Raw genomic sequence first — 23662 nt, forward strand, 5'->3', positions numbered from 1 at the left:
AACGGGAAAAAGTCAAAATCGCTTTGCGGCCGGGGACTAGTTTTATGTTAGAATAAACTCTGCCTTCCCGCAGGATAGTTACGTGTATTACGTTTTACGAGACTAGACGGTAAAAAACGATGTCTGCGATTGAATTATCATATTTGTGAAATATCAGTCATTTTTTTTATGCAGGAAATTAGATAATGAGTTGTACAGTTTCTCGTCAATTTATTATGACCACTTTATTAATAGCAGCACAAGTTATTTTTTTGTTAATATTTAAAATAATTAAGCCTTTACTTTTCCAATTGCTTTGAATGAAAGGTCTTTTCTTCTTCACTATTTCGTGAAATTATCGTCTTTTTATATTTGATATTTTTTAAAAATAATTGTAAGAAATATTAACAAGAGTATCATCAATTTTCATTTTTAATATTTAAAATAGCATTGAAGAAATACAATTAATTACATAAAATTAATACGATCAACGATTTTGAGAGAAAAGTATTAAATTATACTTTAGTATCAGCACAGTAGCACGAAGTTGAATATGTCATTTTTCAAAAATAAATTGACATTAACTATTGCCAATAAACATATCTTAAATATCAAGTAAAATTCAAAAACACATTTTTAATTACATTAATAATGACATAATTTATGAAAATGCGAAAATAAAAATATAGTCACGACAAATTGACGAGGGACTGTCGATGAATGATCGCATATTAACGAATTTAATTTTGCTGCGCGCGCGAGAAAAAATGTTCATCGATCGAATTTTCGCAATTAAAAAAAATTGCGCGATCAATCGAAATCGATCCTCGGCGTACCCGCAGGTGAGCAGCTTCATCTGACACGTGGACTTGTAGACGTTTCCGTCGCTTCCGCAAACCGGTCCATCGAGCGGCGCGTAGTCGCACGATACCGGGCAGTTCTCCCGGTGGGCCGAAATATTGTTGCACGGCCCGAGGTGGGACAGCTCGATCCCGACCCGGCAGATCTCCACCCTGAGCATGCACTTGTTCAGATAGGTACGTCCGTCGGTGCCGCACACCGGATCCTGATCGCCTGGGCAGCGGTGCTCGCACTTGCTACCGGATGACCTCAGGCAAGCAGTCTTCTCCGTGACCACGGTAACGCCTAAATGAGCGACAGGGCGACGGCAAAATAATGAGATAGGTAGATGGATTTTACGCGGTCGTCAAGCGCGAAACGAGATCTTTGTATGTGTACATCTACGTATATGTATATGTATGGGATCTTTCATTCACGAACGAACAAATCACCCCGGTGCTCTATAACGCTTAAATACTTGGTTTCGACGCTCTGGGAGATCGGCCGATTCGTTTTGCAAGGACGTGATAATTTATCGCCGTCATCTATTTTCCCGAAAGAAACCGATCATCATTACCATTGATCGCTCGCTATCGCGGAATAGAAAAGGGAACACACGACACGAGTATAGACTCTTCATCACGACTGTGTCCGTGCTTGCGAAGCACGCGGCGATAGATCGCGTATAAGATCGGGCGAAATGAAGGTCGCGTCATTTCCGCGAGCGTAATTGAAAAGCGCCAAAGCCGTCTCTCGCGATTTTACACATATACCTATATATATTACCTCTCGATAATAAACCGGTATTAATGGATTCGCGCGATTATTCTTTTACAGTCGGTTAATATACAAAACGGGATAAAACGAAATCATATGGAGTTTCGATGCACGACAGACGCCTCTCGGAGAGAAATAAAAAAAAGGGAAACATAAAAAGGAGATTGTAATCTCTCGCGGCGCGCGAACCAGAGCATATCTTATATACGCGCGTATACAATGTGTGTGCTGTAATAACTATTAAATATAATTAAAATCACCTTACCTTTTCCGCACATCTTCTTCCGCATTTCGCACTGCGACGCGTATATGACACCGTCGCTGCCGCAAACGGGTTCGCCGCTCGGTGGGCACACTCTGGGACATGCACCGGATGCATAATCTGCGTGTCAGATTAATGAATAAATTAATGGGCGTGTTAACGAGATTCGCGTGAAAGCGCGATAATTATAATTGAAAGTTAACACCGCGATATCGTATCGTTACAATCGTATCGGAGAATACATATTCAGGGTGTCTAGCGGTCAGAGGAATTTGGAAAACCGGGTATTGTCAGGGAATTTTATAAATCTGGAATTGTCAGGAAATTTTACCATCAATCTGAATTTTTCACATTATTCTACATTTGTCTCAATAATTTGAAATTTTTTATTCAATAAATATAAACTTTTCCTTGACTCCCAGCACGCTAATTTTCTGTGTTGTTAAAAATCGAATTTTCTTTGTTAACAAAAATATCTCAAGGATTTCATGATTTAACATTTAATTGATTTATCATATAGATATATGCAATTTATACATTTAGAAAAAATAATACTAAAAAGTCAGGGAAAAAATTAATTTCTGGTCTTGGAAAATCTGAAAAAGTCAGAGAATTTTTTTCATTTGAGTCTACTGGACACCCTGATATTATATTGTTTCTCGGATATAAGTTGAGTATTCTTTTCTTATCTATATTAAGTAGATGCAGAGAGTGTTCTACCAGTCTGAGTACTGTTAGAAAAGCAATGTTTAAAAGCGTCAACGGTACTCCGGTTAAAAGAGAAAGAAAGAGGTGTAATAACGTTTACTGTTAGCCGCTTCGTTTTGTTACGAGCGCTTATTATTGTAATAATGTAATTGTAATAATAATACTTAACCATGTATATATAACGCACGAGATACAGGGGGAGGAAGTATAAAGTTTGCGGCAAAAAAAAAATAAATATCCAGAATAGGTGGAGGAGGAAGTGAGTCATACGCGTGCGCGTGTAATTTAAATATGTGGTTCGGAATTATAACCGAGTTATCTTTCATTGTGGGATCTCCTTCGACGAGACGATCGCTCAAGTATCCCCGAGGATATCGCTGTCCATTGAATATGGGAAGTCGATTAAATAATTGAATGCTAGCGAAAGAAGGAGATACGCGCGTAAAGATATTGCGGAAACGCGATAAGATCGATCTGATCGCGATGTGAAGCTTATGAAATGCATTAAGTATATCAGATGTACGCACGCGCGCGTACCTTCTTATACACAGAGAATTTTTTCTTTTTTATTCTGAAAATCATGGTAATCGTGGGATAATATATGGTATTACGAGAATTTTATAAGAGTTTCTCTGATTAATATTTTTATCACAAATAAAAAAATATTAATATCTACCTCGATTAGATTTAAAAAAATTTGTTGGATTAATTTTACTATATACATAGTAAAATTTACTAGTTGAGATACCTCTCCACGGAGAGAATTTTCTCTTAGAATTTACCCTAAAAATCATGATAGTCGTGGAACAATATTATAAGAGTTTTTCTGATTAATATTCACCATCGTAAAAAATATTAATATGTACATGCAAAATTTACTATTAAATAAAATTTACTATGTATACGTATTAAAATTTTTTATTGTGGTAAATATTAATCAGTAAAACTCTTACGATTACCATGATTTTCAGGGTGAACTCTAAGAGAAAATTCTCTCCGTGTAGAAGTATCTTAAACAGATAATCAAACACAATTTCGAGAATTATTTATATATAATATATATATATATACCTTTTTATACGATATGCCGAAAATATTTCCCGGTCGTAAAGATTCGAGTTTTACCAGCCGGATCGTCGTATCAAGGTAATCGCCCGGAAGTTGTCGGAAGCCGGGATGCTGGTCGCGAACGGTTTACGAGAAGTAAAGGGTTGCTACTTACATTACCGGGATACCTACATCATACACACCTCTCTCCGCGATATTATAGTACGTGAAGGATGCGAAGCGGTATATTAAATCGTTAACGGGGTATTTTGCACGGACACTGAGATACGTAGAGGCCATATTGAGGTGATATTTAAGACCGCGCGTTATATGAAAGAGAGAGAAAGAGACGAAGAGCGATGCAACGTTAATTTTCCCGACGAGGCGAGGTCTCTCTCGCCGTCGCTCTTTTTGGCCATGCCATGTATAGCGTTTATCCGCAGGGAGATTCTCTGTCGAAACCTTAATTACTTCCGGTTGACCGTCCGAGAGAATATCTGCCGGAGTCCGCGAGCCTCCGCAGCCGCCGGTTTCGGTCCAGCGCGCGTCGGGTCAACAGCACACGGGATTTACGGCGCTCGTTCCGTACCGGATCGTATATAATATATAACAAATTATAAAATCGGACCGTGTGTACAGTTAAGGATGGCGTCGGGTGTCGGAGGGCGCAGTCGCCCATACATTTCGGTCGAATATATCGGGAGGGAAAAACACGAAGGGAGATCTTAAGGTGCCTTTTCATACGCTGCAGCAGCAAATCAGTCACGTGATCAAAATTTATTAGAGCATATTTCTCTTTTTTCTTTTATTATTTTAACGTTAAAATTATGATTTTTGCTTTTATATTCCCACTTATCACACGGAGAAAATTTTCTCTTAGAATTCACCCTGAAAATCATGGTAATCGTGGGACAATATGGTATTGGAAGAATTTTATAAGAGTTTTTCTGATTAATATTTACCACAATAAAAATATTAGTATCACAATAAGATATAAAATATATGTTCGATTAATTTTACTATCTATGTACATATATTAATATTTTTTATTGTGGTAAATATTAATCAGAGAAACTTACAAAATTCTTCCAACACCATATTATCCTACGATTACCATGATTTTCAGGGTAAATTCTAAGAGAAAATTCTCTCCGTGTAATAATCTATTTTATTCTTTAAAAAAATCAATTAGTTAACTAATATAATAATATTAATAATACTAATAATTAGAATCAACTAGCTTGCGTGTTCTTCTGCTTTGCTGCCTTTGCTGTTCGTTCAATTGAACTTGACCAATAGCAGCAAACTGCTGTGGCAGCATGAAATGCACATGAAATGGTACCTTAACATTATACGAGATTCTCTCTCTCTTTCCGATCGTGGCGAGTTGACGCGTTATTTATTAACGCTGCAAGTTGCACCTTGCAGCTGAAGACGCGATTCGTTTCGCGCCCTAAATCGAGGAGGAACCGGCCTGTGTATTTAAGCATGAAAATCTTTTTTTAACGAGATCCTCATCTCGGGAGAGCCGAAAACAGGATTCCTCGCGTTTCGTGAGAAATCGGGATCGTGGCGATGAAACAGGTTTTATCGGAGCGGCCGTATTAATTACGCTGATTGCGATTTATCGATTAGCGGCCGACATCGCTTAATGACTCGCGCCGCCGATACATTCATCACCGTGCGATATCTAAATTGAATTGGTCGGGAATGAAGAGATGTTGTCTTTGAAAGAAGAAGAGAACAAAATAAAACTGAAAATGTTACATTACGATCGTTTTTTTTTTTTCCAAAGAATTTATCGCGTTACCTTGTAACCCTGCTGTATCTATCGATCATTCTATACCTGTGCTTTAATTACGTCGCTCTCGATGTGCTCTCTTACCTTCCCTCGTCATTTCCGCCATGGAACGGAACGGAATAATAATCGAAAAGGAGCGGACCCTTGCATCCTGGGGTATTTCGCACGCGTAATGAACTTGCGAAACGATAATTGCCTGTGATTTACATAGGCGATTACATTTTTCATTATTTAGCCCTTTTCCTTTTGCGATATATAATTGTTACCGGAAGAGACCTCTCCCCTTTATCTCTCTCAACCGTTCGCCAAGAAAATTATTTTTTTTTTTTTTATATTACCTAATCGTCAAGAACAATTATTCGAGGTAATTAATTTCAACCATCAACTATTACGCAAAACTGCATTTCATCATTCATTTCGTTGACGTTACATTACATTATTTTGCATAACAGTTTAATATGCTAATTGATTGCTGCAGTGGCTCGCGCATGTTATGCGAAATTACGAAAAATCAGGTCAATACGCGGGGACCGTTTCAATTAATTAGCGCGGAGATCACTTGATAAAACTCTGGTCTTAACGCTCGGTAATTGATGATTTTGACATCTTAATCAATCTGAGCAAATTAACGCTGTAAGAAAATTTCGAACTTATTATCACGTAATGACATATATAAATCGATAAAAAAAAAAAAAAAAAAAATGAAAAAAATACATAATTATATATAACAGCCCGTGAAATTCGCGCGTTTAATAATAAACGTCATCTCTTCCTCTCTTTTCGCGCTGAAAAAATTCGATCCAGGGTCCGTTCGCAGATTGGACAAGTGGTTATCTCGTCATCTCCTCCTCCCTTTCCTCGCTCCCCGAGCATGATTATTAAATGAATCAATTATACCAATAAGCGAGACGTCTGGGGTAAGCCGGCGATCGGCGATTGGCGAACAATGCAGATCGAATTACTTATACGAGCGTAGAAACTGCGGGTCGCGCGCGTGCATGCACGCGGTGCACGACTGCACAATGAATGCGCCCGGGTGGAGGGAAGGAACAAGGAGAAGGGGGAGGGGAAGGGAGAGAAGCGCAGGGCATATGCAGGTCGGTGAACCGCGGCAAGGATGCACCGGTCGTCGCGGTGTGTATATAGATGTGTTGTGCTCTCTTCGGGATTTTTGTCCTCGAAACCGAGAGCCCGAAGAGGAAGAAGGGCTCGCGATGCTGGTATGTGTGCATATCGCGAGATCGATAAAGATGGCTGAAATAAAGATCGGTTTAACGAACCGGAACGATTTCGCGATATATATATATATATATATATATATATATATATATATATATATATATATATACGAATACGCCGCGGCTCGTAAATAAAACTATCGATGCGCTGAGAGAGAGCGTCGTGTCTTTCGTTTCTCTTTCTTTCTCTCTCTTTCTCTCTCTTTCTCTTCCAAAAGAGAGAAAGATGCAGCGGCGGATGCTGCGATCTCGCGAAACACTTCTTACAATCGATTTCACTATAGGCGAATACGGGGTTACTTTCTCCCTCCCTCTTCTCTCCTTCTCGTTTATTTGTCTCCCGTCAATCTCTTTTCACTCGAATCGGGGAAAATCGGTGTTGTCTGTCGCGTTTGCGTGATGGATGAACTTGGTCGCGTCGTGAGAATCAGAAATAGGAGTGAAATCCGGGCAAAGATGAAATCCACCATCCACCGGTTGCTGATGATAATTGATGGTGGGATGATGATGCATATTCAGGGTGTCTAGCGGTCAGGGAAATCTGCATTGTCAGGGAATTTTATGAATCTGGAATTGTTATTTTTTATTCAATAAATATAAACTTTTCCTCGACTCCCAAGCACGCTAATTTTCTGTGTTGTTAAAAATCGATTGCTCTACAGCGTGTTCGTTAATTTATATTTGCATCGTTGTATTATTTTATTTCAATGTGTTTGATAGAGACAAAATTAAAAAATTTGGTATAAATAAAAAAGTGATTATTTCAATAGTTTATAATGCGACATGTTTGTTTCGATTATCGGACATAAAGCTGATTGTATAATTGATTTAAATTTGTGTTTTTTTTAACTTCCGAAACTTTATTGTGGACAAAAATATTTCAATGATTTCATGATTTAACGTTTAATTGATTTATCATACAGATATAGGTATGCAAATTATAAATTTGGAAAAAATAATACTAAAAAGTCAGGGAAAAAATACATTTCTGGTCTTGGAAAATCTGAAAAAATGGGAATTTTTTTCATTGAGTCTGCTGGACACCCTGATCGGGCTCGTGCCCGGAGTTATCCGTAATATATGTTTAGCTTCATCTCTCTCTCTCTTCCTCGGCAACAGAATGCTCGTTAAGACGCGTGACAAATTAGAGGAAGCACTTGTTGTGCCTCTCGGCAAACCGAGCGGTCGGTTAAATAGATTTTACTATTTTTATCACATTGGCTCTCTCGCACATCCAGGCGTGCCCGATGTTACCCCGTTATACCGTTACCCTGTGGCGAGGTCATTTCGAGAGGAAGTTAAATCCGTCGTTGGAGAAATCAACTCATCCCTCTCTCTCTCTCTCTTTCTCATCTGTGTACCGCATCGAGTCGTCGAGGCTTTACGATTATTAAACAGCCGACGTGACAAGATAATCGTCCGGTTAAACGTTCCCTTCCGACGTTTGCAACGCGCATCGCATATAGTCGAAATTATCGCCGTGCTATCTTGTTAAGTAATTCTTAACGTTGCGCTGTCCGGCTCCGCGTTAGCTTACAATCTCTGTTACTGCGAGAAAGTTCCTTGCGGCTCGCAATAGATCGCTCCTTGCGGTTAGGCACTTTATACATGCGCGAAGAGTAAAGACGGTCGTTGGGTATAAATTATTCAATTGCCCGCGACGCTATCGTCGTTGAATACGATACGAAACCTTGATACGAACAGCCTTTTCACGTGCTATTACATTGATCGATGATGTTGTTTCTCAAATGTCGAATTGCAGTGTCTCTACAAACCGCCCATAAATCCGTTAAGATCGACTTGAAAACGCATCCGATCGTTTTCTCCTTTCGTTTTCGCGCGAGAGAGGAATGTAAAAAAAATCTTCGGAGAAATTATTGACTTTCAGTGTCCGTTCTTTATATTATGATCCTTTTAAAATTCAAACATTTGTTCTATTTAAAGGAAAGAAATCAAATTGTCGACAACAATGAGAAACGCGATTTTTTTTGTTCAGTATCGTATATATCCATGAATAATTGCCACGATCAGCCTTCTTACGACTCCATTTCCAGACTCTCGCGACGATAAAACAATCTTGGTCGATCATACGGTGATTCGATGCTCGCGCGATAGTATATCAGTATAATAACCGGTTTACGATAATATTAGTTACGATAACGCGTGCGGATACAGTTGCATATAAATATTACACGTGAAAAGCGTGCAAACGGCAGTTTCTCGTATAATATAGACATTATATAGCCTCGTAATATATATAAGCAACGCATAAATCTCGGATAGAGTGACGCTCGGACACTTATACCGTCCATCCAGTTTACATTCTATCAAGAAAATTTCATAGTACATTCTTATGCGCATAAATTACCGCAAAATTAGAAATCCGTTTTAATCTAAGTGTAAAGCTAATTTAAGGATCAGCAATAGTCGGCCGTAGAAAGTAGTAGACGAGCTTGAAAAATAATATATAAGTGTGTCTCGTTTTTTGTATCTCACAGAATCATTTTAATGAAATCCTGTCTATATAAACAAAATTACAGACTTTGCTCCGTACTTATATATTATTGTAGAGAACTTATAATTCTCCTGTATATAATTCCGCGTACTCTCATCTATCGCTTAATTGGAACTTTTGCCGGTATCGTCGATCTGTAAGACGCGACTCTTCGAATCGCATCGTCCTACACTTCCGGCTACGATCCCTCCCTTCGTTGTCGATGTGTCTCGGCGTAATTACGCGCCCTCGAAACGCCCGCAATGAGATCCGTTCCGCGCGAGGGCGTCCTGTAAATCATTTCAGCAGTCGATAGCGTCAAAATCACGAGGAGTTTGCGCTCCGGCTCGGCTCGATCTCGAACGGTTCCGGCAAACGCATCCATCGGGTCGGACCCAATCATCCCGACCCCGAGGATCGGTCTCTTTATCGCCGCGAAACGATCTCGTCTTCCTCGTAGCATTGTCCCGTAACACGTCCGCGCCGTGTGTTGCATTAACGAGACCGAGGCCTCGGATCGCACGGGTAACGATGTAATTACAGACGAAATTATGTTATCCCGCGAACGAAGAGACCGGGAGATTCAAAAATAAAACAGTCGCCCGCGATTTATTATAATGAAATTTTTCAGCGAAGACTTTAGCAAGGTTGTGCGAAATTTCAGGGCGGTCAGGGAAATCTGAAAAACCGGGCATAGTCAGGGAATTTTACTATTTGTCTGGATTTTTAGATTGTATAATTGATTTAAATTTTGGTTTTTTTAACTTCCGAATCTTTTCATTGTTGACAAAAATATCTCAAGATTTCATGATTTAACATTTAGTTGATTTATCATGTAGATATTATATATTTAGAAAAAAATGACACTAAAAAGTCATGGAAAATATTAATTTTTGGAAAATCTGAAGAAGTCAGGGAATTTTTTTTATTGAGTCTGCTGGACATCCTGAATTTGTATTTAAATTTCAACGAGTCAGAAAGAGCCAAATGCGCGGATAGGAACCGTCAATTATGAAACAAAATAAATTTTTATTGAAACTGATTGATTTTTGCACGGGTCACAAATTTTCTGTGGTATAAGTACCGTAGTAATTGAATAAATCTTCGTCAGTTCGAGATTTTATTTTTAATAAACTTCTCTCGCTGTTCGTTCTAAAGAAGCGTTGACGAGAAAAATAATCGGGGAAAACCATCCGCTGTTATAACCCCGTTGAAATTTAAATATGTAAATTTTTATGAAAAATTTTAATTTCTAATTTAAATAAATATTCGCGTTTGAAGTCATACTCCACGGAACTCGCTGGATAAATGCTAACGTGTTGAAATGTAGGATGCAAGAGAGATAAATTAGACTCGTTTATGTAGAAATCCATCCTTCAGGTTGGATTTATCGAGACGAAAACATTCCCCGCGAGATGCTCCACTTTGTACACGTCCCGCAATTAAGGCGTGATCGATGAAAACGCATTTCGGTGTCGGCCCGAATCGCGAGATCGAGGCTCGCTCGAGATTTTTACCGTCGACATTTCTCCGGTATCTCGGCGAAACGATCTCTCGGCTTCCTCATAGCACTCTCGCGTATTGTCCCTCTCACGCGATTCGTAGAAACCGGCCTTTAAGGAGGTCTCAAAGCTTAGAGATTGCTCGAAATGCCGATGGCATGCGGCAGCGCACGAATGATTTATCGATACTTTGCGGCACGTGACGAGACCTGCATCGCTTTTAGCAGAGGCAGATCAAAGGCATTGATTCCTCGGTGGCTTTGAAATATACCCCCGAGTCTTATGATTCGCGATAAGGATGCCGATGTTGATCTACATACAATAAGGCGAGGTATATATCGAATATATTTTCCTTGCGCGATTGGAGAATCATTCTCGTAACATTTCTAGACTATTTCTTTTCTCCAACTATAATATACAATTTATATTGTACATAAAATTAAATACGAAAGATTCTGTGTACATGTAATGATTTTTTTGCAATATCTATACATTTAAGTAAATTAAATTGAATTAAATTATCGCAAAACAATCACGATCAAAGTGTTGGAAAAAATTAGGAAAGAACTTTTTGTTTTTCGTCATTTGTCACTGTCGATTTAATTAGATATTATATATCATAACTATAATCGTTAAATCGACCATATAAATCTTATATCGCGGAATGACAATGCGATTCGAAAGGAGTTGAAAGAAATGCCGCGTTCTGACCAATAGAATTTTCGAGATAGAAACGAGGAGGTCACGAATACACATTGATCGGCGGCAGTACCGGTTTGCCATGATCTGTTATAACTGTATACGAGCCGCTATCGTATTTCAACGCATGACAAAAAACTAATTAAATCGCGGGACACGGCCGACTGGACACTCGCGTGCGAGGATAAAGGAACGCGCGCTCTGCATGGTCCATTTCTCTCTCTTTTTCTTTTTTTTTCTCTCTGTGTCGCGATAATATTTTTAGGATGTCTAGCGGTCAGGGAAATCTGGAAAACCAGGTATTGTAAGGGAATTTTATAAATCTGGAATTGTCAGAGAGAAGTCAGGAAATTTTACTATTTATCTGGATTTTTCATATTATTCTACATTTGTCTCAATAATTTGACATTTTTTATTAAATAAATATAAACTTTTCCTTGACTCCCAGCACGCTAATTTTTTATGTTATTAAAAATCGATTCATCTACAGCGAGTTCGTTAATTTGTATTTTCATCGTTATTTTATTTCAATGTGTTTGATAGAGACAAAACTAAAAAATTTGATATAATATAAATAAAAAAGGTGATTATTTAAATAGTTTATAGTGGCTTGTTTGTTTCGATTATCGTACATAATGCGGATTGTATAATTAATTAAAATTTTTTTAATTTCCGAATCTTTTCACTGTCGACAAAAATATTTCAAGGATTTCATGATATAATTGATTTATCATATAGATACATATTTGGAAAAAATAATACTAAAAAATCGGGGAAAAAATTAATTTCTGATCTTGGAAAATCTGAAAAAGTCAGGGAATTTTTTTCATTGAGTCTGCTGAACGCCCTGTGTTTTCTCTATTTTTTTTCACATGCGATGAAAAAGGACATCGCGTGCGGGAAATAAGAGACGCGACAGATAAACCTTCAGCGAGGCGTTCGCGTGGAAATAAAATTATTCGTCGCTGGAGCACGATTAATTCTAACTCGACCGCGTCGCATGTTGATGGAAATCATCTGCATACGTTAATCGAAAAATGATTTCGTTCGGACAAGATGGATGGATAACTATCGCGGACGTTAAATACATTCGATAAACTATGCCGTGCAAAAATTAAAATCCTCTTTCGAGATCGATATTTGATGTCAACGTGACATTCTTCTATAGCATAATAGATTCTGTGGCGCGGCGAATTTTTACATTCTAATAATATACCTACTTCGGTTTAATGAATTACGACACAAGTTGCAACGATCGATTGCATTCGTGATGAGTAATTTCGTAATTCGAATTAATTACCATCTCCGTGTTTAAAATACAATTGGACAACACGTTGACGCTAAACGCGCGCATTTTCCTCGCCAATTATCGTCTGATATTCACACCTCGTCGTTCGACGAACAAGCACAACCTGACCGGTAATCTAAAGAGATCTCGGATTCCAGGGAAACAGATGTCGGAGTATCGCGCGGAATTCGTTATACCGCTTGATCCCTTGACAGAAACTTTAGCATGCTAATCTACTGCGCTCTCCGCTGTAATTTATTTACAACAGATTCCCCGTCATAAACTATATATAGTACAAAAAGAGAAGCCGTTCATTCCGAGCGAAATTCCAAGCTCAACTTTCGCTATAAGATCCCTACAGACTCGAGGATCCGTGGTCCGAAAAAGCTGTAGCTAAGATGAAACGCGGCAAGAACTCATGACTCGACTCGGCGGTATAAGAACTAAAAGGCCGGTTAATCGGAGGCCATTCGCGTAATGAATACGAATCGAACGGGAGCAAGGGCCGCCGCTAATTACGCCACGCGATAAAAGCAACCGAGCGACCGACCCCCTTTCTTCAAGAGAGCCACTCTCGAGTCCCACTTACATTCGCTTTTACCCCGACTTATCCCTGCGTACTCAAGGGACGCAGATATATACATATTTATATATATATATATATATATATATATATATATATACGTAAAAGATGTTTGAGAGCGCAATAAGAAGCGTCGATATGTGTGTCGTCGCGCGACGACCAAGTCTCGATTTAAGTGGTCGGAGAGTCGTAAGTGGAGTACTGGGGCGAAAAAACTAACTGCCTCTCGGAGATCGTCGAGCGATCTTCTTCCACACACGTGCCTACACGTGCCATGCGCGCGCCCGAGCGATTCCAGCCCGTTAGATCGGAGAAACCTTCGACCCGTCGCGATCGAGAGACGCGTCGCGCTACTTCTTCAGGGTGTCTAGCGGTCAGGGAAACCCGGGCATTGTTATAGGGAAAAAAGTCAGGAAATTTTACGATTTATCTGCATTTTTTTACATTACTCTACATTTGTCTCAATAATTTGACATTTTTTATTTAATAAATATAAACTTTTCCTTGACTCCCAGCACGTTAATTTTCTGTGTTGTCAAAAATCCATTCATCTACAGCGTGTTCGTTAATTTATATTTGCATCGTCGTGTTATTTTATTTCAATGTGTTTTAATATCTCAAGGATTTCGTGATTTAACATTTAATTGATTTATGATATAAATATATGCAAATTATATATTTGGAAAAAATAATACTAAAAAGTCAGGAAAAAAATTAATTTCTGGTCTTGGAAAATCTGAAAAAGGGAATTTTTTCATTGAGTCTGCTGCCTGTCTCTGTCCATATATATATGTAACCAGTCGTCACTTTTTCTCGTCCTCGAGGAAAATTGCGGCACGCACATTCGCACCTTTTTCCGCGCGCGACCGCCCACTGCGCGGAATGCGAGTGCATCCACTGTAATAACTCGCGATAATCTGTCCGGTTATGTCACAAGATATGCGCGATAATTTTAATCGATATAGTTCACTATTGCGTCGTTATGTCGCTCGAAAACCTCCTCGCAATTATTTACCTCTCTCTTGCGAGTCGCTCGTGCGAATCTTCGCGTATAGGAAAGTGTTTCTTGTATAGCTTTAGCTTTTTATAGTGGAACTCGCGTGTGAAAATATATATTATATCTCTACAGCGATAAAAATCGCGAAATTAAATTCTACGCGCACGCGCGACTTTATAATTGACTATATCTAGGAGTCTTTGGGAATATCTCTGGAATATTAGCATTGTCAGGCGGAAATATTGAATTGTTGAAATTGTACTAGAGATACGAGATTATTAAGCGCAGTTGACAGTAGTATAGTTCCATAGAGTTCTACTTTCTACGAACGAGTGAAGCATCGCATGACCGCGTGACGCTTTCCAGCTTATTGTTTACCGCTTGCTTTATTGTCAGTGGAAATACAATATAATGCCGCAACGTAATTAATTCCGGGTATTTGTAATTTGCGAGATATATAATCACGCTCCTTTTATCGCTGCTCTTAAACGCGGAGCGCAAAGTAGGACGCGTTTCGATTCGTATGTTTTTTCCGCGGAAAGTAAAACGTTTATCGTCGGAAAGAAGAGAGTTGCCGTCTATACTTCAATAAAATATACGAATTTTTAAACTGCTTGATAAACGATAGATGAACGAGAGATCATGACTTTCATAATCCAACCGCCGGCTCTCTGATAACGCAATTGAATCCGCTTAATCTCTCGTATACTTTCTTTGGCGCCGGAGGACTTATAACCTCGGGCGCTTAATACGAAACGATATTGTATATATCCAATAGTATACGGCCGGTTGAGAATTTATCGCCGTCTCGCACGAAGGTATATTATGTATACCTCACGCTGTTACACGGGCGGAAGAAGGGCCGCGAAGTTTTCGCGCCTCTCACGTAGAAGGTAATCTCGAGTTACTCCGGAAGTGTTCGACGCACGGATTAGTTTACCGGTTCCCGCGAAAGGTGACAGCAGCGAAAAAATAGCCTGCGGACAGAGTGTACCTTCTTATTTAGGATCCTTCGTTTACCTACCTAAACGCGCTCGCCAAAATAAATTGCATTTTTTTATTTCGCCGCGGGGAGAAAAAATTCTTACTCCGGAAGGATTCTTTTTCTGGTAAACGACACAGAAAAAAAATATTAATCATTATAGCTAAGGTAATTCATATTTTTCATTATAATTAAACGGAGAATTTAACTATATATAACTTGAAAATACTAGCTAAAATTTAAGAATGATAAATATGATATATAGGGATATCTAAAATTTAGCTATCTTTGATAGCTAATATTTTTCTTCATGAATGACAGAAAATGTTATCGTGCAAAGGTTTCGATAAAAGCTGCCTCTGGCGGATTCCTTCGACCTTTCGCTACGAATTCTTAAAGAGATCACAATTTCCATCCCGACGTGTAGGAATCTAAATGAATCTAAATGAATAAAGAAAAGAAGGAAAAGGCAAAGTGGAATGCTTTTATACACCATTACTATTGCATAGAAACTTTCGAATGAAACTAAGTCTGCTGAGAAATTAATTTCCTCTCGTCAAGAATATCCTGAAATTATTTAACGAGAACATATCACTATTTAAATTATAAATTTTACATTACTAATTTTCTTATTTCTTAACCCGAATATCGCAAAATTTGGAAAATTGTATTATATAATAATTGATTACGATATTATTTAAGAGTCTCAGACACGTTTTACACTAATGCGATAGGTGCATTAACTATATAGATAAAGACGCATTATGAGTCATACAGCAACGAAGGAGATGTAATCCCTTCCTGTCCGTTTTATAGTCGAGACTTATGGACGGCGAAATTGCATCGGAGCTGGTTACTGCACTTATGGGAATAGTAAGATGCATTTCAGTAACGCTTGTGCACGCGCGTACCTTTAATTGCAGGCTATTTATAAATTACACATGTGAATTGAAGAGCAAAATTTAATATCAAGTTACAAAATCTTTTACAAATTAATTTCAATTTCGGTTAGAATCCGATTCTTGAATTCAATTAATTTATTCCTCCTTAGAATTCGGATCGATTGCTCAAACATTAAATAGATTTTGCTATACGAAGTTAACGTGACGTACTTAACTCGCGTCTCTCGCAAACGTAGCTGCGCATTCACAAAGAAATATACATTACGTCATAAATTTCCGGAGAGGTAGGCGAAACGTCAAAGTTATTGCTCGTTGCGTTTGCTCTTGACGTAAAACAGATTCGTACTGTAAGACCTCCGCTGAAACTCGTCAGTGTTTCTGTTTCTAGTGCTAGATTTTCTCTTCGAAAGTTATAAAGATAATCTTCTGGAGAGACTCGCCTTGATCACCAACGAGAATGATGCGATTGCATAAATATTGACCAAGTATTACATGTATATTTTTTAAGAAATTATATACGTAATATATTAAAGTGTATTAAATAACTGAAATCGAGAGAAAGTAGGTATATATTTAACAAAAAGTTGATGCATCTTTAAGGATGCTCTCTCTCTCTCTCTCTCTTGGTTTGGGTTATTTTTTTAACGAAGCAAACTATGCTTAATGTTGAACTTTGCTTATTTTTTGTCGACCGTATAATTTGCATGTTCGATACCGTGCACGTAGTCTCTGTCGGTGATCGCTAATAATAGACAGCAATAATAGAGTATAATAGTGTAATGCAGCAGCGGCTTTTTGTTCCTGCTTATTTCCTGCCCTAACGGTATTTAATTCTCCGAGAAATATTATAATAAATAATAAATTATTTCCGCAAAATTTATTACGTATCATTAAAGATAATTTATAGCTCGATGATAATCAGTAATAATATATATATATATCATTTATCTGCTTTTATCCATTTAATTATTTTTTGCCGGCAATAATATTTCTAATAAAAACACCATTTTTGCAAAATTCTCATTAGTCACTCTTTTCGATTCCGCAATAAAGTACCTATTATAAATAGACGAAATCCCTAATGACTATGTAAACATTTTAAATCGCCTCTATATTCGTCAGTATAATTTACGACGATAGTCCCGGTCTCTAATTAATAGTCTGATCTTAATTGCTGCGGAAAGATAGAGCGTCTTTCAATGCGTTTAATGATTATATTTTGCCGAAAAACGATCTTGACTATAATCTCTTATACACGTTCACTGACTGACTTCAATCATCTACCATAAAGTGATTTTTCGTATCGATGGTTCGGAATGGGAACGAAACGAAAGTCGTTATTAATTTGATCTCCGCGATATAATATATATACAATCGTCTTTCAGAATTTATTAACGGTTTTATCAATTTTGATCTCAAGCAGCCTCAAGAAGAGAAGCACGAATAGAAGCGCGATTATTATTATTAATTATTTTTTTTAATTATCCTTTTGTCCTCGACGCCAGTCGAGTGAAAGCCTTTTGCCGATTTGATTTGCCGGAGAGATGACTCTAATATATCGCCATAGCTTTTGTGGCCTCATCAACAGGGAGCACGAACGGTGTGACCTCGACCTTACCTCCATACCTACTTAAGTCTAGGTCAGGGTTTCCATCGTCTTCCGACTGTGGAAGAACGATTGTGCCGGCTTTATTAGCCCGAGGAAACTATCTCGCGGTCGTTCGCGCAAATCCATCGAGAGAATCTAATGGGTTATTACGCAAGCTCCGTGATTAATCGTCCGTTTCTCTTCCTATATAAGAATCTTTCCGTCAGCTTTCCCATCCGTACGATTTCTCGAGCAGCCTGTCGCTTCTGCATTTCTAACGAGCAATCTCGAGGAATATAATGCCACGGGGAATATTTCAGAGTCTCGATATTTATATGTACAAATATATATACTTCGTAAATTCTCGCGCTGTAATATATAAATCGTATCTGTTAGTCGTTAAAAGTTCCAGCCCTGGGCACGTTAAAAGAGTAACTGAGTGAGTGATGTGTTTGAAAGGTTTATTATTATATTGTTGGTAAAATTTCGTAGGCATGCACTACTTGTCACGAATATAAGCTAACGAAAGGGCCGAGAGCAAGTTTCTCGTGATGATCGGGAATCTGGAACACGAAAATTTTATGTAGACGACTTGAAATTATACGCGGAGTTATTTTAAATTGCTGCGATTTGAATTGCATGCGGCGAATGCTATCCCGTGATGCATAAGGTATTTGGAACACGGCGCAACGAAACTCGCGCGTGCAAAAAAACAAAGAAAAATAAAAAAATAAAACGCGAAGATACCTTAACGCTACTATTAGATGAAATAATTCACTAACGCGATACCGTTGCTGAGTGCTGGAATTCTTTTGATCCATACAGGCGAATATACGTGCACATTTGCAAGCGAGAAAGATGCAAATATTCCGGTATGAAGATTGTTATGGTAAAATGCAAAAGTTATTGCACTCTTGTATATATATATATATATATATATTTATTCTTTTTTTTTAATATTGCGCTTAAAACTATTTTCTTCATACGCGCGTTAAAAATGCACGTGTCTCCAGCTGACATAAATTTTCTCGAGTAATGCAGAAGGAAATGTACGCGGAATAAGATCTCTAAGTGATTTGACGATCAACGATTTTATAGTTTCAATAACGTTTGTATGTTTCATTTTACATGTCTCGTTTCAAGTCAAACAATATAAAAAATAAAAGTTAAACGCGCGTCATTGAAATGGAGTTTTCGTTGGAATTTTTTCTCGCACAAATATAAATTTCTATAATCTTTTATGCGCAGGAAATTTCTTTCGACGTTCATTTTTAACATGTATAATTACGTTAATTTCGCAAAAAAATTAAAAATATAATTTGTTTGTGTATGATGCAAATATTTAAATAAACAAGTTTTGAAAGCAAATTTAAATGATTACTCTCGTATTAATAATATATAACGCTTAAGAAAAATATGTCTTTTCGTTTAATTAATTAAATTAACCTTAATTATTCGAGATTATTCAAACACAATACAGAATGAACAGCGATTTCAATAATACACGCCTTGGCAGTTTATTAACCCAGCACTTAATATTCAAAGCTCGCGTTAAAACGATTTTATTTTACATCTTGCGAGCTATCGCTTGCAATCTATCGAACGCCTTATCAATTCTTGATTGCGCGCAAATAAATACATATGACATATACTAGAGTGCAAAATTACTGAAGTACACGGCTCGTTATTACGATATATTCATCGCGCGCAATAATGTCCGAAGATCGAATATTAGCCGTATCTCAAACTCGATCGCCGCATGCAGATCGCGCGTGTTTTTTCGCGTGAACGATATACTTGTTTGACATTCAGAGAACACATTCACTGGGTCTCCGGGTCAGCAAAGTAAGCCAAGCATCGACGAATGACCACAATAACGGTGTCTGAAGACTGACCTGTCTGAGACGACCGAAACAATCAATTGTCTGGTTTGTTGTCTACCAGATCGATCGCTAATGACTGCGTATGTCGACTGAAATTTAATAGCCTGATGCGCGAGTTAACATTAATTAAGAGAGGAACGGACGTGATTTTTTTTATTCTATGCCGGTCGTAAAATATAATTGTATATTGGAAAGTTAAATTCTCCGCCGCGACTCCATATAAAAACGAAAAGTATATCAGTCATTTCATTAATGATAGCTACTCAGTGGAGTCAATTAATATGTGAGCGACAATCATTTATTCAGTCTCACGAGATGAGTCGAGCAAGAAAGCTTTCTGAGAAATAGCGAAAGACTTTAAAAAGATTAAAGATATAAATGAGAAATAGTTTATTGTTTGTATCGCAGGATAGATAATCTTTAACACGTCAATCAACTGAAGAGAAGACATACTTTCTCAATTTATTATCACACATTTTGATGAACGATTAAATAGAAGATCGGTCGTGTCTACGAAAATTTGAAGAGAAAAAACTAAAAGCGAACATAATGTTTTATCTGATATGTTAATACTCAATCAAAATTATATTAAGATTATTAATTCAGAAAAAGGTCGGTTATTTTATTAATAAATGATAATGAAATTGCGATGATAATGTTTGATTTTTTAAATGATCTTATGTTACCATATTTTTACATTTAATGAATGGATCAATTATGAATGGCTGCAATTATATTTCACTACTTTGCTATTTCCGATCATCCTTCTTGTTCCTTGAATTAATTGTCAGCCTCGAGCGATAAATGTTGCATTTGCATAGTTAGCAGAGTCACTAGCGATTCAACTTATCACGAACTCGCAACATTGATCTTGAAATATAAGATGTACGTATAACGCGCACACATTGGACATAATACGTTTGTATTTGCAATTTAAATTTAATCACCCTCGAAATTGATTTGCGACGATTTCGATAATGTTGATTATTCATGCTCGATTCGCTACTCGTGTCTTAAACATGCTATTACAAGAATTCTTGCATTCTTGCACGAAACGAGTTTGCTTTATTATAAGTAAAACATCTCCATCATTACGCTGTCAAAATATATATTAATTGTTATAAATGTTTCGCGCTAACAGTATTATGAGAAAAAAGTAATATTAAATTTCGAGTGTAATTTTTTAATTAAAAGTGGGACATCTGTAATCATAAAAAGTATACTCAATGACTTGCTATTATTATTCTTTGCTACAACACGGTCTATTAAACACGGCGAAAGGATATACATATAGTCGTCCTAAGAAAACGATTTTACATCTCTCTTGTATAAAAAGATTCGTTAATGAAATTACATCATGATCAGATATGACAATATAATCTTTGAAGGAGATTTAAGTTCCTAATTAATCGCCGTAAAATAACATCCCAAGTTATGGTCGATAAATTAATGGAAAGTAATGATAATGCAATTATTAACGTTATTAAAATCTTATATATAGATAAAATAATATGCCAAAAATCGAACACAGATGAGTTTTCGATCAACTTATTTTCGCGAAACAAATGTCGTTAAATGCTTTGGTAGGAAAGTAGACGCGTATATATATAGGACAAAATAAAAATGAACAATGAACGAGAGAAACGTGACTGCGATGTATCTGCCGTATTTAATGAATAATTAACATTTTCTACGAGCCGCTCCGCGTGCGCAAATAAAGCCGACACGACAAACCGTTTCGATAGCATCTCCAGTACGTGCTCCCGACTCGGATGGCATATAAGTAAACGCATCACCACTTAGCATAATACACATTTACGAATATTTACGGACGTTCATCTCGACGAGCTCTAGCTCTCTCAGACTCTGGCCGCTGCTATTGAATTACTTTTAGCCATTACGCGCGACACGTATCGCTCAATCTTTACCCAAACTTTAAAGCACGTGTATATACATTTGCTAAATGTCACAAATTATAGACAAATAAAAATTACGTCTTTTCGGACAATTATATTCGAACCATTCGTTGTTTGCACCGCACAATTTTTACAGCTGCGAGACTAGACTGTACAAATTATTTCGGAGCATTTTTGAGTGACGATAAAAAAGTAATTATTGCAGAAAAATAAATTAGGAAAATATTTAAATGCAATTCGAGAGAAAAATTAATCAAAACTATTATTATGTAGAAATATTCCAAGCTTTATTCATTAAGTTTACAATTTATAGCTCGGAACAAAATTGGAGATAGAATTTCATATGTAGTATAATATTATATAAAAGAAACATTTAAAGAAGTAACATATATGTTTGGATGTGACACAAAATTATATATCTTAAATTTTTTCACTAATTATAGATTGTCAAAAATGAAGATTTTTTTATACAAATCGAGATACTTGTATCTCGGTATTGCATATAAATCTTTCTCTCATGTAGTCTATTTATTATTAAAATTAACGAAGATCCTCTACCGTGACTCGAAAAAATTGAGCAGGAAGAATTTTCTCCATCACGTTTTACAGCATCGCGTACGAGATTGATCTTAGAATTTTATTTGTATTTGTTATAAATATCATCACGCTGTTGAGAGAGAGAAGGCACTAACGAACCATTCATTCAGTACTATAGGCTAACTGCTTGAGACTGAGCGGTTAGTCGTCTATATTAAGTATATGTCGTCGACCTTAATGATACAAATTACACTGATTTATTCGACGATTAACCAGAGCTTCAATCACTTTAGAAACTACGTTGTCGCAAATCATTTAACGGATCATTCCGAACGCATGAATATGAAACAGGCGAGCATGCAAGAAGTAGGTATATAAATGAGACATCACTTTTCCTCGTTTTCACAATGTTTTTAATGATGGTAAAATTATGTCAAATGAATTTATAATCAAAGTCTGCATTCTTATGTATAATGAAAAATAACTGATCGTGAGAAGCTGATATCGCGACAGTATCGAATCTATTACTTATATATTAAGCAACGATAACAACAAAAATTCAGGGTGTCTAGCGGTCAGGGAAATCTGGAAAATCGCGCAGTGTCCGGGAATTGTATAAATCTGGAATTGTCAGGGGAAAAAAGTCAGGAAATTTTACTATTTATCTGGATTTTTTCACATTATTCTACATTTGTCTCAATAATTTGAAATTTTTTATTAAATAAATATAAACTTTTCCTCGACTCCCAGCACGCTAATTTTCTGTGTTGTTAAAAACTGATGATTGCAATTGATTTAAATTTTTATTGTTTTTAACTTTCGAACCTTTTCTTTGTTGACAAAAATATCTCAAAGATTTCATGATTTAACATTTAATTGATTTATCATATAGATGTATGCAAATTATATTAATTTCTGGTCTTGAAAAATCTGAAAAAGGGATTTTTTTCACGGAGTCTGCTGGACACCTTGAAAGTCGCTTGCATCAATATAAATTTCAACGCTTCCACTTAGCGCGAAAATAGTTTATTCCGATTGCTAGTATACAGACAATTAGCGATTTACGGGACCCTCGCACTAATTGGCACACGTCCATCCCGCTTCTAGCTCACGATTTTCCGTACGCGATCGTGATCATTCGTAATTATCGAGGCACCTGAGCACAACAACGTGTAATGATTTCATTATCGGGTCTCTCTTATAAACGAAGCCGTCACGGTGCTCGATCTCTCGTGCAGAACGCGAAGATGCCGCACATACAATCACCCTGTTACCTTGATGTCATGCGATTCGTGGGCTTGCACGTCCGGAAAACGCTGCATTTAAGTAGATAGGGACGCAGCTTGACTGCTCAAATCATCTTCAATGAATAAATCATTATTCTGTTTGAATTGAGATAGCGTTGACTAAGGAAAAAAATTGTACGTAGGTATTTGAACTCATTATCAAAATTTAATTTTTTTGCAAATTTTTCAATGCAAAGGCTAGATAATATCATGCAATTATATATATATATATATGCATATAATGATATAATATTACATGTATAATGCGTTTTTGATAGACTTAATACGTGATCATCAATCGCGCATGTTTCTTCTTGAAAGGATTATTAATATATTACAAAAATATTGTTGAA

General features: G+C 37.1%; 2 protein-coding genes across 2 annotated transcripts in view; one reads left to right on the forward strand and one right to left on the reverse strand.

Annotated features, from left to right (window-relative positions):
- The window catches only part of LOC114936933 (apoptosis-resistant E3 ubiquitin protein ligase 1), a 74271-nt gene that overhangs the window by 6433 nt on the left and 44176 nt on the right, over positions 1-23662 (forward strand). The gene's annotated exons all lie outside the window — the stretch shown is intronic.
- Positions 1-23662, reverse strand: part of LOC114936936 (serine protease inhibitor dipetalogastin) — a 34226-nt gene that overhangs the window by 5011 nt on the left and 5553 nt on the right. Inside the window, exons 2-3 of the mRNA XM_029310295.2 lie at positions 1862-1978; positions 816-1125 (exon numbers count right to left, since the gene is read on the reverse strand). Coding sequence (XP_029166128.1) covers positions 816-1125; positions 1862-1978 — 427 coding nt within the window. The remainder of the gene's footprint in view (positions 1-815; positions 1126-1861; positions 1979-23662) is intronic.

This window comes from Nylanderia fulva, unplaced genomic scaffold (genome assembly GCF_048542155.1).
Source record: "Nylanderia fulva isolate GAGA-0341 unplaced genomic scaffold, ASM4854215v1 Scaffold11, whole genome shotgun sequence".
NCBI classification, from domain to species: Eukaryota; Metazoa; Arthropoda; class Insecta; order Hymenoptera; family Formicidae; genus Nylanderia; species Nylanderia fulva.